Source organism: Myxocyprinus asiaticus, chromosome 16 (genome assembly GCF_019703515.2).
Source record: "Myxocyprinus asiaticus isolate MX2 ecotype Aquarium Trade chromosome 16, UBuf_Myxa_2, whole genome shotgun sequence".
Taxonomy (NCBI): domain Eukaryota; kingdom Metazoa; phylum Chordata; class Actinopteri; order Cypriniformes; family Catostomidae; genus Myxocyprinus; species Myxocyprinus asiaticus.
The window spans coordinates 24,926,813-24,946,970 of NC_059359.1; the positions used below are offsets into that span (position 1 = coordinate 24,926,813).

The 20,158-nt window shown below is 38.2% G+C and overlaps 1 protein-coding gene across 1 annotated transcript; it reads right to left on the reverse strand.

Moving 5' to 3' along the window:
• Positions 1-27: 27 nt before the first annotated feature.
• Positions 28-14,164, reverse strand: smg9 (SMG9 nonsense mediated mRNA decay factor). The gene is made up of 13 exons (XM_051720683.1): positions 13,677-14,164; positions 13,406-13,480; positions 12,957-13,185; positions 12,419-12,516; positions 12,131-12,243; positions 11,885-11,996; positions 11,686-11,781; positions 11,444-11,529; positions 7,772-7,878; positions 7,439-7,546; positions 7,182-7,307; positions 6,697-6,838; positions 28-682 (listed from the first exon to the last, which is right to left on the reverse strand). Exons 1-13 carry the CDS (start codon positions 13,818-13,820, stop codon positions 604-606), a joined length of 1,515 nt encoding a protein of 504 aa, XP_051576643.1. The 5' UTR covers positions 13,821-14,164; the 3' UTR covers positions 28-603.
• Positions 14,165-20,158: the final 5,994 nt, after the last annotated feature.

Here is a 20,158-nt window from a genome sequence, read left to right on the forward strand (position 1 = left end):
TTAATTAAGTCACTTTGCCACTGAACATAGATGGCACATTTTACTCTTTTATTTCATGAAACATAGAACAAATCATGCAGTAATTAACACATTTTGTCCCCTCAAAGATATATAATTTTGTTCAAACAGAATAAAATCAAAAACAACACCTGATGTAGGAGAGTTGAGTGCTGGGTCATGCTTTTTTAACTGTTTTATTTACATTAGCTCAATGAAATTTGAAAAATAAAGGCTTTTCTCATTTTACTGAACATACATATACTGTATGCCTGCATTACTGAATCTTTGCACAAAATGTCTTGCAATAGGAATGAGTTGATTCTTGACTGGTTTGTGTATGACCTTTGCAGGCACTTTCTAATTTTCATAAAACAAACATTTCAGTACAGACCACCCAACCCAAACTCCAATGTACTTTGCTGTTGTGACTCAGATCTCACAGAGGAGCAACCCTTATTCTGAAGTTGGTTAAACCCCATCTAATGCTACTGCATTTCTGTGGGCCTATGTTCTTTCTGAGAACTGCCTCCTTTATAACCTCAACTGAGAGAGGCAAAGTCCTCTTTAACAATGAACTTGCAGGTTTTCATGACATCATCATGACTATGACAGCAGACGGCTATATTCAGAGAGGGCAGAGGACTTTTTAACACCATCCCAAATTCTAGCCGCATAGTGAAACCTGTAAAACACAAATGCAGTCATCAACTGTCTTAGTATGACATAAAATGCTAAAGGAATAGTTCACTAAAAATGTACATTCTGCCATGATTAACTTACCCTAATGTCACTCCAAATCTGTATGACTTTTGGAATATGGCGTACAAGTCGACTACTTTTACTGTGGTTTTATGCTGTATTTTGTCCTATTTAGAGCTTGACAGCCCAAAGCCACTATTCACTTTCATTAAATGGTGAAAAGCCACGTGAAGATGTCACGAGTAATCACATTTTCCTTGATATTTTGACATATAAGAGGTCATTCAACAATAAAGCACAGTGTAAATTTCAGAACTCAAAACTTAATACCTGATGCAATAAAAGCATTTATTAAAAAAGAGATGCAAAGACACCTCCTTCTCTACTTCCGTGACTTCCCTATGTCACTAGGAGGCCTATTAATTCATGACTGCCTCTACAGCAAAAAAACAACATCTACTTTACATCATCTGACCCTTGGCCCTGCCCACTGGTGCTTCAAAATCAAAAATCAAATCAAATCACTTTATTGTCACACAGCCATATACACAAGTGCAATGGTGTGTGAAATTCTTGGGTGCAGTTCCGATCAACATAGCAGTCGTGACAGTGATGAGACATATACCAATTTACAATAACATCAAATTAACACAACACAATTTAAACATCTGTTATACACATAATTACACACAACACAATATACAAATAATAACATACACTGTACAGTATACAATACGCTGTTTTTTGTTTTTTTTACTATATAGATACACATTATTCAAAAAAAAAAAAAATATATATATATATAAAAAAAGTATATATATATATAGAATGTACAGTATTGCACTGTATTGACATTCAGGCTTTCGGTTGATAGTCAGTTGTTAAGAGAGAACATAATATAATAATAATATAATTTATAATAGTCCGGTGTGAGATATAAGAGTAAGGGTAATAAAGTGCAGTGCTGATGTATTTTGATCGTGGGAGATCAAGAGTTCAGAAGTCTGATTGCTTGGGGGAAGAAGCTATCATGGAGTCGGCTGGTGCGGGTCCTGATGCTGCGATACCGCCTACCTGATGGTAGCAGTGAAAGCAGCCCATGGCTCGGGTGGCTGGAGTCTCTGATGATCCTCCGAGCTTTTTTCACACACCGCCTTGTATATATTTCCTGGAGGGAGGGAAGCTCACCTCCGATGATGTGTCTGGCAGTTCGCACCACCCTTTGCAGTGCTTTGCGGTTGTGGGCAGTGCTATTGCCGTACCAGGCGGAGATACAGCCAGTCAGGATGCTCTCCACAGTGCAGGTGTAGAACCGTCTGAGGATGTGGCGGTTCATTCCAAACTTCCTCAGCCGTCTCAGGAAGAAGAGGCGCTGATGAGCCTTCTTCACAACGACTTCAGTGTGGACAGACCATGTGAGTTCCTCAGTGATGTGGACACCCAGGAACTTGAAGCTGCTGACTCTCTCCACTGGTGCTCCATTGATGGTGATGGGACTGTGTTCTCTGTCTTTTCTTCTGAAGTCCACCACAAGCTCCTTTGTCTTACTGACGTTGAGGGAGAGGTTGTGCTCCTGACACCAGTGTGTCAGAGTGTGCACCTCCTCTCTGTAGGCTGTTTCATCATTGTCAGTGATCAGACCTACCACCGTCGTGTCATCAGCAAACTTAATGATGGCATTGGAGCTATGTGTTGCCACACAGTCATGTGTGTACAAGGAATACAGTAGTGGGCTGAGAACACAGCCCTGCGGGGCTCCAGTGTTGAGGGTTAGTGATGAGGAGATGTTGCTGCCTATTCTGACCACCTGGTGTCTGCTTGACAAGAAGTCAAGGATCCAGCTGCACAGAGAGCTGTTTAAGCCCAGAGCCCGGAGTTTCTCATCTAGCTTGGAGGGCACTATGGTGTTGAATGCTGAGCTGTAGTCTACAAACAGCATTCTCACATAAGTGTTCTTTTTTTCCAGGTGGGAGAGAGCAGTGTGTATTGTAGATGCAATGGCATCATCAGTGGAGCGGTTGTTGCGGTATGCAAACTGCAGCGGGTCAAGATTGAGTGGCAATACAGAGCAGATGTAATCTCTGATTAGTCTCTCAAAACATTTGCTGATGATGGGGGTCAGAGCAACAGGACGCCAGTCATTTAAACAAGTTATTTTTGATTGTTTTGGTACAGGCACAATGGTGGATGTTTTAAAGCATGTGGGGACTACAGACAAAGAGAGGGAAAGGCTGAAAATGTCCGTAAAAACACCAGCCAGCTGGTTCGCGCACGCTCTGAGGACGCAGCCCGGAATGCCATCTGGGCCCGCGGCTTTGCGGATATTCACCCGTCGGAAGGATCGGGTTACATCCGCTACAGAGACAGAGAGTGAACTAACCTCTGTAGCTTCAGCCGCGAGAGCTCTCTCCGCGAGGGCGGTGTTATTTCCCTCAAAACGAGCATAAAAAGTATTTAGCTCATCCGGTAGAGAGGCAGCGGTGTTCATGGCGGAGTTTTTATTCCCTTTAAAGTCCGTGATGATTTTAATTCCCTGCCACATGCTTCTAGAGTTGGTGGTGTTAAACTGTCCTTCAATCTTGCTCCTGTACTGGCGTTTTGCTGTTTTGATAGTTTTTCGGAGGGCATAACTGGCTTGTTTATGCTCCTCCGCGTTCCCGGAATTAAAAGCGGAGGTCCGCACATTAAGTGCCGCGCGAACATCGCTATTGATCCACGGCTTCTGATTCGGATAGATTCGTACAGTTCTGGTCGGAATCACTTCCTCTACGCACGTTCTGATGAAACACATTACGCTATCAGCGTAAAGCTCGATGTCGTCATCAGAGGCGGACCGGAACATCTCCCAGTCCGTGTGATCAAAACAGTCTTGTAGCACAGAGTCTGATTGGTCCGACCAGCACTGGATCGTTCTGAGGGTGGGTGCTTCCTGTTTCAATTTCTGCCTGTAAGCAGGCAGAAGCAGAATGGAAGAGTGGTCCGATTTGCCAAATGGTGGGCGGGGGAGGGATTTGTAGCCATCCCGGAACGGAGAGTAGCAATGATCCAAAACCTGGTCCCCTCGTGTGTTGAAACTAATGTGCTGGTGATATTTTGGTGCGACTGATTTTAAACTGGCTTTATTAAAGTCCCCGGTCACAATGAACGCGGCCTCAGGGTGTGCGTTGTCCTGCTCACTTATAATCCCATACAGTTCCTTGAGTGCCCAGTCTGTGTCGGCTTGTGGGGGAATGTACACAGCAGTGATAATGACCGCTGTGAATTCCCTCGGAAGCCAGAATGGTCGACACAGAAGCATAAGAAATTCCAGATCAGGAGAGCAGAAAGACTTGATAGAATGTACGTTCCTCTGATCACACCAGGATTTGTTGATCATAAAACGTACACCACCACTTCTGCTTTTACCTGAGAGGTCTTTCGCTCTGTCCGCTCGGTGCACGGAGAACCCCGCGGGTTCAATGGCTGAGTCTGGAATCTCCGTAGACATCCAAGTTTCTGTTAGGCAGATAATGCAGCAGTCCCTCGTCTCTCGTTGGAAAGAGATCCGCGCTTTCAGCTCGCAGAGCTTGTTATCCAGAGACTGAACATTTGCCAGTAGAATAGTGGGTAGCGGGGGTCGATTTGCGCGGCGTCTTACTCCGATGAGAACGCCGGCTCTGTTTCCCCTTTTCCTCCTACGTTTCCGCGGCCATGCTGCCCAGACAAAGGGCTCCGCTTGCGTGTTTGTAAACAGCGGGTCGGCATTGAGGAATGTGAAGTCCGGTTTTCGGTGTGAGATCGCTGAACCAATGTCCTAAAGTGTTTGTCTGTCGTAGACAATAAGGCAGACAACATCCAAGACAAAAAACATAAGTTCATAAACTGAGAGAGAAAGCAGGGCAGACAGGCCTAGTGTGGCCTAACTATTCCTGAACACCAGAGGAGACCATCTGGACTATTTTTTATTATTTTTGTATATAAAACATGCACTAGACAGATGTCTTTGACTGTTGTATCTCACGCCACTTTTAAAAGACGCAGTGTCATGTTACAACTCTGAAAAGGAGACGCCAATCTGCTTCATTTAGCTGCTGCATCTTGTTGTTTTGAGCACAAACACTCTAAGCTATTTATGATTGTTGATGTATATAAACATGCACTAGATGGCCGTCTTGGACCATTTTGATGTGTTTCTGGCGATGTGCACTTCATTGCAGGATGATACTGTATGTGTGCGTGTCTTGTTCATTGTGTTTTGGACTATGTATGTGCCATTTATTCGGCTCATATTAGCGTGGATTGCTTGTGAACCAGACATAATACGATTCAAGCTTTGCAAAGGAGTGGTTTTTAAAGGATGGGGCAGTTAGAAACATCATTAGACCCGATCAAAAACGTAAGTAAACCGTTCCATTCATGAATATTTAAAATGTTATGACTTTGATAGTTTATGGTGCTAAATGTTAACAATTGTGCATTGAGATGAACAGTTTAATATATTCAGATGCAATGTGTTTGATGTATGTTATGTGTATACTCTGAAATGTAGATTTATAATTGTGGCAGGCCGGGCGGGGCGGAGCAAGGATGGAGAGGAGCGAGGCCGAGGTGTGTACCTGGGGCAAATGATCTTGCCCAGCTGTGAGTAATGATTGCATGAGTAGGCGGGGGATAAAGCCGGGAGCAGAGCTGCAGTTGAGAGAGATGCCAAGAGAGAGAGACACCTTGAAGCTGTGTGTGTTGTCAGTATATCTAATGTGGTGTTTGGATTAAAGTTTGTTGAATGTGCATCCGGCTCCAGCTTCCTCCTTTCCCAACCGAACAGAGGTCTTTCACACTGGTGCCGAAACCCGGGAAAGGAGAAAGAGCACGTTGTCTGGGAGAACGCGCCACAGCCGTCCGCCAGGGGGTGGAGGAGCTCGCTGCTGTCTGCCAGGAGACAGAGGAGCCGCTGCCGGCCGCCAGGAGGTAGAGGAGCCCGCTGCCATCCGGCAGGAGGCAGAAGAGTGGCTGAGGACTGGGTGGGCGGCATGCCCGCGGGAGCCGAAGAAGAATGTTGTCTGTCTCTTCTCTCTCTCCCTCTTTCTCATGCTCTCTCCTTCTCTCGCTTCCCCGCCCTCTCCTTCCCCTAGAGCGGTGCCTGAGTTCCGTATATCTTGTATACCAGGTTCAAGTTCCCCATCCAGCGCTGGGTCGACTGGAAGGACCACGGTTCCTCTCCAGAGTGGGAGGGGATTAGGTACAGGCCGGATAGGTCCCAGGCCTGAATCGGGCGATGGGTGAGTGTGGCAGGCCAGGCGTGGCGGAGCGAGGACAGAGAGGAGCGAGGCCGAGGTGTGCACCTGGGGCGAATGATCTCACCCAGCTGTGAGTGATGACGGCGTAAGTAGGCAGAGGATAAAGCCGGGAGCAGAGCTGCAGTTGAGAGAGAGACGCTGAGAGAGAGACACCTTGAAGCTGTGTGTGTTGTCAGTATGTTTTCAGTCTAATGTGGTGTTTGGATTAAAGTTCATTGAATGTGCATCTGGCTCCTGCTTCCTCCTTTCCCGACCGAACAGAGGTCTTTCACAATTATGTTGTGGAGCTTGTTCATTCTCTTCTGACTGGTTTTTAAATATGGTTGTATTTGACGGGCAGTGTTAACATGGAAGTTTAAAGGAGGTGCTTAGGTCAAAACTGAGCATTTCAGACAGAGGGCCAGAGACAAAATGTTCATAAATGACTAAATTAGGACAGTTTTGGTGCACAAAAACTTTACTAACATTATCAGTGGAAAATTGAATATCAGGGAAGATAATAAAATTATATCTATAAAACAAAAAGGTTTGGAGCAGCATTAGGGTTAATAAATAAATGTCAGAATTCTAATTTTTGGGTGAACTGTTCCTTTATGTACATAAATAACTATTTTTTGTTTTAGAAAATAATTATATTTTACATATTTTTTATTTGAAACATTAAATTAAAAATATATTTCAATAAAGAACAGAAGTATTAGTCTCTCTGTGTGTATCTTACCAGTTTTTCTCAGTGAGGATTGTGTGTGAGAGCTGACTACGGGACATAGCCAGGATTTGACTGCGGAATTTAGAAACCAGTGAAGAAAAGCTGGGATGGCCTTTGTAACCAGGCAGCAGAGAGAAAAGTGGGGGACCTGAACCTAGTATACAAGATATACAGACCAAACACAATTCATGTTAGTAGGTTCATCAAGACAAGTGGAGAGGCACGGGGAAGTACCCTAGATTTAAATCCATGTATCTATTAATATCAACCACAAAAAACATCTAAAAATGACGATTTGTCCGTTTTAAAGAGCTTAAATGATTTCTTGCTACAGCAAAGGCTTGCATGAGCTCTGCTAATACTGTATTAGTGTTAAAAAAGAGCTAATTATTTATAATGCTAACATATTTGTTACATATAAGGCAATCTAAAGCACCAAATACAGTTAACTGATTGAACGGGGTTTACTTAGAGTTTACTTAGAACTACTGTCTGACCTGATCTTGTCAAAGCATCATCCCCATCATTCTCCAAAAAAGGTAAGAGGAAAAGATTGACTTCTGTCTCCAAGTAGTCTCTACTCAGCCCCGGGAATATGTTACAATCCAACATGGACAATGTGCCTACAATAGAAAGCACTAAAACAGTCAATAATCCAAGCAAACAAACAATGTAGCACATGCTAGTTGCACTGACCACAACTGATTTGACATCATTTTATGTTCTGACTTGATTTCATGTGGAGTAGATAAACCTTTATATTTTAGGTGGGAATGGACCATAAGCTTGTCAATTGCCATATGCATCTTCTTCAGGTTCCGTGGACAGAACTCCTCCCTTCTTGCTTTGTTCTGCAAGAAAACTATTAAAATGGAAAAAAACACACATGTAATATGCAAACCCCATAATAGTGCTTAAAACTGAACCACAGTACTTTATGATTGTGTCATTAAGCATATGCGTGTATTAGACTAAGCATACACAGTTGTTAAAAAAAGCTTGGCAAATGGTGTGAAAAGCAATGGTGCTCTGCACTTTTTACAAATGAATCTGTGCAAGATAAAGATTAATGGTCATCTTGTATTACCTATGTGAGGATAGTACTCAGAGGCATCCTCAGGCCCTGAGGAACCAGTGCTGTCATGACTGGCAGATGGGGTTGAGGGTTTCAGCATCTCAGCAGTCTGCAGAAATCTGTTTAGAGGACACACCTGTTTGTTTCATTACCAATTAAGCATACTTACACTTAAGACATTAACAAATCTATGTAAGTTTTCCAAGATGCTTGAAACAACTTATCTGCCAACAACCTTAATAACTGTGCTCCAGTGTACCAAGGAGAACTGGCACTGTTTTGAAGAAATAGCGAGGTGACACAAAATACTGATTTAGTTTTTTTATGTTTACTGCACTTTGTTTGAAGTTAATTGATAAATAAAACATATTCATGGCATTATTTTTGAAAACATCCTCACTATACAATATTTCTCACAACTGCCAAAACAGTACTTTGCATATAGTACTTTGTGTGTATGTGTACGTGTGTGTGTGTGTGTATATATATATATATATATATATATATATATATACAACAGTTAGTTCCGGTCCTCGAATCTTATTGGACGAGAGACATTCCATGGTCTGACACCATCAGCACTCAGACGCTTCACTGTGTGTATCACTCCGCTTGTGTTCGTGCCATTCTAAACTAAAGTGTAAGAGCAGTGCAGATGTGTTAAGAGCTATGGTTTGTCTTTTTTTTTTACATGTATTTTTTTTTTACATTACATATGTTAGCCAGCAGGTGATGGTAAAAGATAATTTTTGTGTGTAATATGAGCCAGTTGGTGACCTGAAGTGAATCCGCATCAGCCAGAGTTTACATACAGCACTATATGATCACCTGTATTACTACTAAAGCTAGGATATAGCTTTAAATGAACAACTTCAGCATTACGGCTCATCACAACTGAGAGACACAACAGACTGATTAATTACACAAACTCAAGGCGCTTACCTCTTACCAGACTTTCCACATTGGAGTGGACACACTGTTTAAAACGGAGGACATTGCGGTTTCTACAGTGATCGACTCTTGCGCACCGGCTACCGTGAAATAGGTAGAATTACCACCACTGGGACGGCTATTTTTCCACTGAGAAAGCTGATCTTCAGAAAGCTGACAGTATCTCTGCTTGAGAGTGGCAACAGGTGATCGTCTCTCTCTCTCTCTCTCTCTCTCTCACACACACACACACACACACACACACACATCCATCCATCCTTGTTTATCCAATAACTCATTAGAAACAGGACAAGCCCTGATACTATTTCTGAAGTGACATTTTTGAATTACTAACGAAGGCTTGGACGCATCATTTGGTTTGAACCAGCAACGGCAGATTCTGATCCGCCGCGTAAGAAAGTAGTTCCATACACAAATGCGTTTTTATGACCGTACTCAGTTTTTCCTCATTTGTTTTTATTTACTTGTTCATTGAACTGTTGTATATAAGCAATATCACACTGGCAATCGTGCTATATGGCCCTAAGTCAGCACTGCTGTGATTAACTACGGCACTCGGCCTGCGGCCTCGTGCCTATATTTGGCCCTTTGGTGCATTAATAAATCACAAAGGAAAAAACTAATGTTATTGTTACTTATTACTTCAGAACAAGAATGATTATATTTTGTATTATTTATTTTGATAGAGTTACACATTTGTTTATTAGAGAAATTAATGGTACTGTATATATTTCAGTACTGTATTATATTCATGTTGAATTGATATTGTCATAAATAAAACAAAAGTCTTATTTAAAAATCTCAAAAAGTATTTATGCTAATTTATTTCCAGGTCATTATCAATTAAGCATACTTACACTGAAGTCAGTAACTATGTTTCCACTCAAGGGTTATTTTGCGACAAAAGGTGTAGTGCATCAGAGAGTTTACTGATATAGCTGATGGAACTGCAAATTATCGCTAAAATTTCACAAGTGTTGACATAATATTTTTCCATTTAGCTCTAGTGCATAAACTCTATGTCGATACTTATAAATTTACTGAATAACTGGTTTGGAAACTTGGAAAATTGGCATTAATGCAAAAATATAGTGTCACATGACAGAATTTGCCCCAATCGTTAGCATGTGTTAATCATGACGACAAGATATACATCCTTGAAAGCCAATTTATTGTACGTGAAGCATTACTCGCACTGTTATGGATTGTCTTAATGGCATACGTGCACAGATCCGATGCTGCAAACACATCTGCGTCATGACACTTCCAGGAGTGCCAAAACAAATATCTCGTATCAAGCACCTGTTATCGACAAGTGCACGGAGAACAAATGAATGGCCATTCTTTGCGATTAATTTAATCACGGTAGCCATCCATTTATTTATTTAAGTTGCTTTTCCACACCATTCAAAATAAGAGACGGTAGTCATGAAGCTTTTCTCCTAGTATTGTGTATTTATTTTTAATTTAAAACATCTTTGTGTATAGAATACACAAAAACAAATAATAATAATTTCTATGCACAATGATGTTTTAAATTAAAAATAAATACACAATACCAGGAGAAAAGCTTCAGTGTGCTTTTTTGAAACACTAACAACCCAATTCTATAAAATTATTGTTTTGTTTACTTTTGAATAAAATGCCATCAAAATTCCCTGTATTCAATTAAATTAATTACCATATGAAAAAAGCATTAAATTAAAAAATAAATTACCAAACAAAAAAATAATATTGTTATATATAATAATTCTTTACACAAACTTAAATTAGAAAAAAAAATTAGACTTACCCTGTTCTGTGGATGAAAAAAGTCAGCTGAATGACATTATCAGAATGTTTTTACACTTTTTCAAGACTAGATAAAACTATTTGTCCAATGCTGAGTTCACTTTCTGAAAACTAGCTTTTGAACATTTTAAATCGTATAAATATTTTATTTACTTCGTCTTTACCTCGGATCGCATTTGCTGAGATTCTTCAGAAAATGTAAATTGCATTATGACACTAAAATTAATTTTAGACGACAATCAAGTTCAGCTGGTCGTTAAAAGTTGCTGGACAAATATGCGGGACATTATGCAGTTGTGATGGCAATGCTTTTCAAAATAGCCTACTGAATATCAGGAATTAATCATATGTAAACCCTGATATCACCGCATCAGTTTTTCTTTAATAGCTGTGCACACCGCATATACACATCGATGGATGGTCCTAATACTAAGACCGAAAATTTCCCCCACTACTTGGTGCAGGATGCCAACTTGAACAGGGCCATGATGATTCGCTTTCGGGTCAGAACCGGTGGCAACCTTCAATAGGCACAACATCAGGACCAATATTACAGTCCTATTAGAAGGGCAACTGCTCCCTTTTGATTGCAATTCCTCCTCTTCTGGTTGCATTTATTTGTGAAATTAAAATGACAATTTCAATGAATTGTCTCAATACTCTCCCCATTTTACAAAGACTTTGGGGGAAAAAAAAAATTAGGGACAGCTGGGAGGCGAAAGGTACACAATTAGTGATATACACATATTTCTGTATGGAAACGCCTTACGGGCGATAAACAAAAACTTATTTGACAAAGTGTTTTTTTAAGCATGACATCATCACGCACACCATTTTTATCAATAAAAGGCCATTTGAATGGAAACAGGCAGAAGACGCGTTTTCACTTTGTCGATAACAAAACAGTGCAAAAAGTGTATGGAAACTAGGTTGTTAACATACCTATATAAGTTGATATCAGTGAACCAGTCCTGAATCACAATCACAACATGACATACAGTGAAGAGGAAGGCAGTGATCTGCAGAGACTAAACCAAAAAGTTGGAAATGAGGAAAAGAAAACTTAATTATAACAACAAGAGAGAATTAAAACTACTTTAACAAAACCATAGAATGTTATGTGCAAACTTCAGTTTTAGATAATGGTCTATAGTGCCAAAATTTCCTGCTTAACACCGACTCACCTGCATCTCCACATATGTATGTGGAAGATTGTACTCGGGAGGAAGCTTGCGGTCATTGTTGATGAGATGATCCAAAATAGAGGGGCTCAAAACTGGCTGGAGGCACAAGAGTATTAGATCATTAAGTAACTGCCAGGAAGAGACAGAAAAAAATTTTGGAAATGGCAGTGTTCTGTGTGATCAGGGTATACAGTCTGACCTGTGTGTCTAGAAAGATGACTCTCTCTTGAGTGATGTAGAAATCGATTCCACTGCTCTGGTTCCCAGCTCTCTCCTTGATCTCTTGTGTCTGTGGTCTGAATACATAAGCCCTGTTTGACAGAGTATCAGTTGGTGAAACATGCAAAGAAATGTAATACAATACGGGGAATAACAAGGCAAACAAATTGTAAAATCTGCAGTGCACACCAGTTTATACTAGGACTATGCTTATGAATGTGCTCACCTCTGGTCCTCCTCCGGGCTGTTAGCTGAGAGGAGAGACATGACGGTGGACTTGCCTGTGCCTTGTAGCCCAATAACACCCACTACCAACATATCTGTCTGGTCTCGCAGATACTAAGATAAAAAAAGGTACTCAACCAACACTAACAAACCTTTTAATATACATTTACACAACTATAATGCACACATACTGTACAAACATGATGCCAAACACAAGAGGACATTTCAACTACTATTCTTTTCCTGTTACAAGACCTCACTTTAAATAAAAATACTAATATGTCCTTGCCTCCATAGCATTGTCACACCAATTCATTTGGTCATCTACCAGCTTTAAGCTGTGCTTCATCTTCTCAGGTGGGAGAAGTTTAGTCTGACCAATCCCAGCTGAGAAACACATGGTAAAAAAATATATATTAGAGAAAATTTAAAAACAAAACATTTATAATAACTCTTGATACACAAACAATGCCCAAATACGCATTCACATCCATGTGACATTTCACCTGTAGTGACCTCATACTACAAATCATTGTAAATACAGTGATGAATTGAAGTGCATTTTGCTCAAAAATAGAAATTCTGTCATTATGTTTCAAACCCAAATGAATTTCTTATGCGAGAGTTAAGGCTGAATAGGCCTCAGTCATCATTCACTTTCATTGTATTGGGGGGGTCCAATGAAAGTGAATGGTTACTAAGGCTCCTTTTGTGTTCCAATGAAGAAAGTCTTACATGTTTGGAAGATGGAACTATATGGGGTGAGTAATTCAAAAATTTGGGTAAACTATCACTTTAAGGAAGAAAAAGTGATAAAAATGACTGACGATCGACAGCTCCACCGGACGCAGCTGAGCCCATGCCTCGGTTCTGGATCTGATACACAGGCTGGGTGGGGCGCTGGCCTTCCCTCTCCAGTTTGGCTGTCCCTGCTCCCGAGACTGAAGGGGCCACCTCAGGGGCAGTTCCAGGTTTTCCTCCCTCCTCTCTGGTCTTAATGAGCATGATCGGCTTTTCCAAAGATGGGGCTCCACTCACAGTAGCACTTGTTTTGGGCTAAAACAACATTTATTCACAATCTTCACAAGAGAGTGCCAAGACATAACTTTATGACTGTTTGTTAATATTACATATAACACAAGTCTAATAAATAGTCAACAAATAGTTAATAAATAATATTATGAGTTTTTATCATTAAAAAAAAAAAAAGATTATAAGCAATAATACACTGGCTTTGTTTACTTGTGTACGATGAACTATAAGTAAATGCACTTACTCTCTCTCCAGGAGGTTTAGCTAGAATAATAGGGGTCTTCTGCAAAAGAGGACCTGTAGGTTCCTCACTGCCATCCTTGAGAACACACAAGACCACATTTTAATTCCATGCAACCATTATAAATTTACTTCAAAAAGCAATCAATAAACAGAACAGAGATGCAAAACAGTGTTTTCCCTACCTAGCCAGCATTTTGGGCATCTTATGCACGTTTCCAAAAATGCTGTCTAGGTAGGCAGCTCACTAGTTTTTAAAACAGGCAGAATCTCACCCTGCGCTCACGGGCCACATAGTCTCGATCACGGCTCGGGCCGGAGAGGTTTTGACCAGGCGGGCCCGGATCTCTGTCTCGCCTTCGCCTTCTCCTCCTCCCCTGTCCGTAGATACCCGGCTGGCTGTGACCGGACTCAGACATGGCTGTTTGTTGTATGCTACTGACAATTACGATACTATTCTTGCAACATTTAGGGAGCAAAGTCTACAAATCAAAAACATACCATTATGTATGATCTATAACTAGGGTATTACAGATTAATTGTATAATGTTTAACAGTGTAGGAATATTACATATCAAGAAATACTAGTAATGACTAATATCTGACATTTTCGGTCTGTATTACTAAACAATCTAAGTTTAAATAGCAACGTCAGCTTGCATGATAGTAAACGTATCTTCTCTATTACATTTAGTTATCTGAACATGTCAGTGCTTGAAATTACTCTACAGAGGAAGGATAAACAACCACGACACGCTGCGCACCTGAAAATATGCCGTTAAGGAAACGTAATGTCTTCTTTGTGTTCCGGACAGTGAAGTATTTAAAACGTTCCGATATTACGGTAGCCTTTATTCCAAAAAATACAATATATATATATTCATCATATTATTTAATTAGCATATGCAATTAATAAGTATAAACCATATTTATTGCTTATGCCACAGGCATAATTTGCACATTTCAATCGCATCCTCAACGGACTACAATCAAAGATCGTTTAGCCCAAGACGAAGCACTTGTACTAAAAAGACTGGGAGGAATTGGAACGCCCAATATGGCGGATAGAGGACAGTCCCGCCTTAAAGGTAAAAGTACCAATCACCTAAATATCATTTTATTTTATTTTTTAGCATGATTTGAGCTATACAAGCACATTTTATTATACAAATGTTGTCAGATTTTACTGCTGATTTGAAATATGTTCTTTGATCGTAATCTTGACCAATGTTTTAGAGATGTCTGTTCCAATTCAAGTAAATAGGAGGGTCATTCTATAATTAGGGGTACATTTGGGATTTGACAGTGCGAAGAATTTTTTATTTTTTATTTTCTCTCTCCCCAAAACGCAAACATGACCTTACATAACACCCTTAAAATTAAATACTTATTCTATTAGCCAAACTCAGGGTTACCTGGTTTTAGATATTTTTTTCAAAAAGCAGAGATGTTAGATATATTCCATTCAACTATGTTACTGACAAAATAAGTAATTTTTCATAGCTTGGGAAAATACCTAGAATTTAAATAGCCACCTGATTTGATAGATTATAGCAATAATTGTGATCATTAACAATTTTAGGAAAAAATATTTAGAGGCATAAGACCTCTCTAGTTTCACAATAGTAACTCAGTGGTCCTCGCATTTTCTCAAACAAGTAAAATTTGTATATGCTGTTTTGGAAGAGAACTACCTTGAGAGATAAAGGACACCTCTGGTAATCTCTTGATACTATACATGTTGTACAGTAGGCAACTGAGTATTTTTGAAAATTAAAAGCTCAGCAGTAACACAATTGACCATACAGAAACACAGTTGACTGGACATGAGAAATGGAGTATTGAAATGAGAAAGGGACAATAGATCACAGGTTATAATTATGACAATATTTTTTTATTTATTTGTTATTGGTTATTGAACAAGTACAGGTTAATGAACAAGTTTGCACACACTGAAACTGGTTTTTGAATAAGTTCTGGTTACTGAACAAGTTTGCACACACTGAAACTGGTTTTTGAATAAGTTCTGGTTACTGAACAAGTTTGCACACACTGAAATTGGTTATTGAACAAGTTCTGGTTACTGAACAAGTTTGCACACATTGAAGCTGGTTATTGAACAATTTCTTGAATGAAACAATTTCCATGTATTGTGTTCATTGAAAAGTCTTGGGGGAAAAAACATGAGCCAACATGCTCAATCCAAAGCAGTCTAACACCAATATAACTCTGCTGCATATCTGTGTTTGTGAGAGGAGTGGGAGAGAGAAGGAGAGAAAGAGACAGAAATGTACACCATTTACTGATAATGAGACTAAATTAATGATTCGTATAAAACAGAAAATGCATTTAACGAAGTTGAGTAGAATGCTGCCACCTCCTTTAATCTCATATACTACCCTGAACATCATCTTTATATTCTTTAGTCACTCACTGTTATAACATATTAGATACATCTCAACCTTGTAATCTTGATGACTGTGCTTGTTTAGCAGGCTCTACACCAGGCTCAGGACTTTGTGGTGGAGTAACAATAGTCTCAGCCTTCTTCTTCCTCACTCTGCTCTGCTGCTTGACTTTCCTCCAGTAAGAACGTCAAATCAGCTATTGTCTTGACTTTCCATTGCTCTCTAAACTCTCTCCATTTCTGACAGCCCTTTAACAAAAAAGCCTCCTTCGCAGGATTAGAATCTCCCCGAGCCCGGTAACGGCACAGTTTTTCTGCGGCAGATAATCTTGGCATTTTCCTGGGACATACAACAATTCTTCACTTTAAATTTGACATTGGTATCACTTAATTACAGTGGATCTTATAGATGCCAAATAGAATATGAAGAAATCCAGCTTGTGACAAGAAAGTTATATCCCATTTGAAGGCCTTCACATGATTTCAAAATGTTCTAAATGACTGCTCAGCTAGTGTTCAGTAACTCTTTTAAATTTTATCTTACATATAGTATACTTTTAAATTGAACATTAGTAAACCACTCTTGATATCTGTAGGAACCTGTGCATATAATGTAATCTATGTTACCTAGTGTCCACTATGTTATATTAAAGATATATCCCACGGACATGAGATGTACCGACAATTAAAGAATGACCAAGGAGCTGTACTAATATGTCGCTTGTATCCATAGAAAATAGCTGCCCGGGGGCGTTCCAAAAAAAGGCCGCCGAGTGGACTGACTTGCCTTGAAAAGACTTTGCTACAGATCTTGCAAAACTGCTTCGGCGTTCTCTTAGTGCTGCTCTCTCTATCGTCTCGCAGTGGAAAATACGGGACAAAATAGTGGCAAAAATATTAGTTCGGAAGCGCAGATAACGCAGAAGTATTCGGGTACAACAGTTATAGTGATATAATGTAGAAATAGGGGCAACATTTATAGTGCACAATTTGTCAACTAATGCAAATAATTTTTAGACAGCAAAATGACTTTTTGAGTAACAAATCAGTCAATGTGAGCCCACCTTGAACATTTTTCAGAACAAATCTATGCCAAGTACCATCCTTTCACTTTTTGGACAGTTATTACATTTATTATTATTATTATTATTATTATTATCATTATTGTTATTATTTATTTATTTTTTTATTTTATTTTTTTGAGTTAATGACCTTGAACAAAACTGAATATATATATATATATATATATATATATATATATATATATATATATATATATATATATATATATATATATATTCTCAAAATAAATATTATAAATTCAGGTATTTTCATTAGCTACATAAATTTGCAACATTTAACAAAAATATAAAAACATTAGATCAAATTGCCTCAAAATCAAACTTTAGACATTACACGCAAATACATTTTGCAGTGTACAGTGACAGATGTTTAGGAAAGTGCTGTGGTAGTTTTTGTTGCTATTTAGTGTTTTGGGAGAAAATAAAATCATAGGAGCATTTTACCCCGTGGGGCCTTTAACCCCATTGTACCCTACTAGTGGTAGGCCTGTATGGTAGTATTGTGCAACATTATCAATATACATAAGTAGCCTACACAAATAAATGAATAATTACTCAAACAGATAAAAAATAAATAAATAAAAGAGATTTCAAAATAGTTAAATAACTACAGAAATAAATAAAAAGCAGGAATCAATATAAAAGTTATACAATATAATGTGTCAGTAAATGGTTGTGGAAGCTATTATACTTACATTATTAATAGGTTATAATTATTATTATTATTACTTTTTAAATTGAAAACATACTCTACTTAAGCTAATTTTGCAGGAGTGAAATACATATTACCAATAATGAGTCATGCAAGTTGCACATATGATTTTTAATTGTTTTGTAAAACATTTGCTTTGAGGGCTTACCTGGCCTACCTTTTATAGATGTGCTGTTTTAACAAACATTATGTAATGAGAAATGTAAAGGCTCACGCATTATTGAACAATATTTTAAATGATTTCTAATATTACATATTCAAACAATCCTTAGATTATATATATATTTCCAAACATCACTCAGATAATGCCTGAGCATCTGAAACCTTTTGTCTCCAGGTAGGCCTTCTATTTTTTTCATTAACCATATCTTTAGAAATGTCTGGCTGAATGACTGGTTCAGTGAACACCCAACTTATATCCTGCATATCCTGTATTTGTCTCAATGATGTATTATTCTACAACAATAAGAACAGAAGCTTATGGTTAAGCATCTTTGTATTCATTTTTTTCTCTTATTCATTATAGCCTATTTTGGCTTGTGATTTGTTTGCATGGATAGATGAATCTTTAGCTGCTGAAACTCTTCTCTGCTGTTATCAGGAAGTCCTCATGATGTGAGAGAATGACTTTTGACTTTAGACAGATGATGCAAGTATATCTATAATAAAAGTCTAATTATTGTAAATTAATGTGAATGGTCAGTGTCCTAAAATTCAAACATTAATTTTCAAGACAAACTGAAACTAAGACTTAGCAGAGGGCATGCGTGTTATTGTCCAGACAAGTGTCTGTATTCCAAGGTGAAAAATTTGTTTTGAAAATATCAGCGCCACAGAAACATGCAAAAATAGGAAAAACTAGGAGATGAAAAATGACTAATGGTAAAACTGCTTTTTACCCAAATGCTTGTAGTAAGATTTTGCAGTATAGTTAACCAAGGGCGTAGGTTTGTTTTGAACGTTCTGTAGCCCATAGTTACAGAATCACCCTGAAAATGACCATGACACAGACAAGCCCACATTCTCATTATTGCCATCAATTACCATGCTGCAATTTTAATCTTAAAATATATCAGCTTGTCTTGGGGTAAAATGAAAGAATTGTGTGATGAAAAAAGTGTTTTTTTTGAGAGCTTGCTGCTGCAGGAAGCTCGAGTGACAGTTCTGCTGTCGTAAAAATCCCATTCAAAAATCTCTCAATAAATTCCGTATTTATTAACACTTTTTAAATTAAAACCAGTAATGTAATGACAGAAACATCACCCATTGTAATGAAGTAAAAGTACTTTTCTTTCTTTAGAAATTTACTTAAGTAAGAGTGAAAAGTACCCACCATTAAACATACCCATAAAAGTCCATTTTTCCCAAAAGTTACTTAAGTAAATGTAGCACATTACTACCCACCTATGTTAGGGGTCAACACCCCTTGAATTTGAACCATAGTGATGTGCCTAAACCAAACACAAAGCATCCTAAACCAATGAGAACTTTCATCTCTTACAAAATATTTGGCCAATTTTTGATTGTTGTTGCTGCTGTTGTTGTTTTTTGTTAGATCTAAATAACAAAGAGTTTGTGTATTATTACATTTGTAATAATAATGGTTTTGTTAAGATAACATGTCATAATGGATTTGCCATGAAGTCTATTTAGCTCAAAATATAATGCAATATTCTCATTTGATGGCACATTTATTTTTTACCCTCTAAAAGGTGTTGCAGTAGCTTACATCAGACATATTTGGAGTATTCTCTAGTCTGCTTATTTATGTACATTGTATGACTTTTACCATTTCCTAATGCAGATCATGTAATTTATTCAAATAACAGTTGTCAAAAAAGCATTACAAATAAAAATGTTTAAAAACAACATGCTATATTAAAATTGATACTTTAAGTGGGAATAACATGTAGCCGCTCACTTTATGAAACTATTAGTGGCTACACAAAATGTGAATGTCACTAGTAAATTTTCCTTATTTCCAACTTTTTATGTATGTAGAAAAACATTTACATTTTGAAAGATAAGAAAAATACAGGTTAGTTTTTTTTTTTTTTTTTCAGCCATTCTGCAAGTATAAGAACAGCACACCTGGTCACATATGTAAACATGAAATTTGCATTCATTTGAAAATAAATTTTTAAGGTATGGAACAAACAATTTGTCAAATATTTGTGACACATTTCAAATGCATGTATTCAAAGTAATTAAATATTTTTTTCCTATTGATACAGACATTGCATTCAGTGGCATTTAGTTCCTCGGAATTCCCAAAAGATAAAGCAAAAAGAAAAGGGCAATGCTTAGATATAGATAAATACTTTTTTTTCTTTGGTGAGTCATGAAATGCAAAGTAAATATGATACCGTCAGTGACATGACTTTTTAAAGGGAAAAGATGTTATGTAAAGATGTATATGTAAAGATATTATGAAATGTTATGTCATTGAAACATATATTGATCGTCCACTCATCTGAATGTTGGGAATGTGTCCCTCTCAGTGTATATGGTGGTTAACTCTCATGTTCTGTTTGGGGTTCAATTTTAATGGGAAAA

What these genes read in the sequence shown, in the direction of transcription:
- smg9 (XM_051720683.1), bottom strand. Translation starts at nt 13,820, where the DNA reads ATGTCTGAGTCCGGTCACAGCCAGCCGGGTATCTACGGACAGGGGAGG. An exon ending in CTAAACCTCCTGGAGAGAGA is followed by an intron (nt 13,186 to 13,405) that starts GTAAGTGCATTT and finishes ATGTTGTTTTAG; the next exon opens with CCCAAAACAAGTGCTACTGT. An exon ending in ACTGATATCAACTTATATAG is followed by an intron (nt 7,879 to 11,443) that starts GTATGTTAACAA and finishes TCCTCTAAACAG; the next exon opens with ATTTCTGCAGACTGCTGAGA.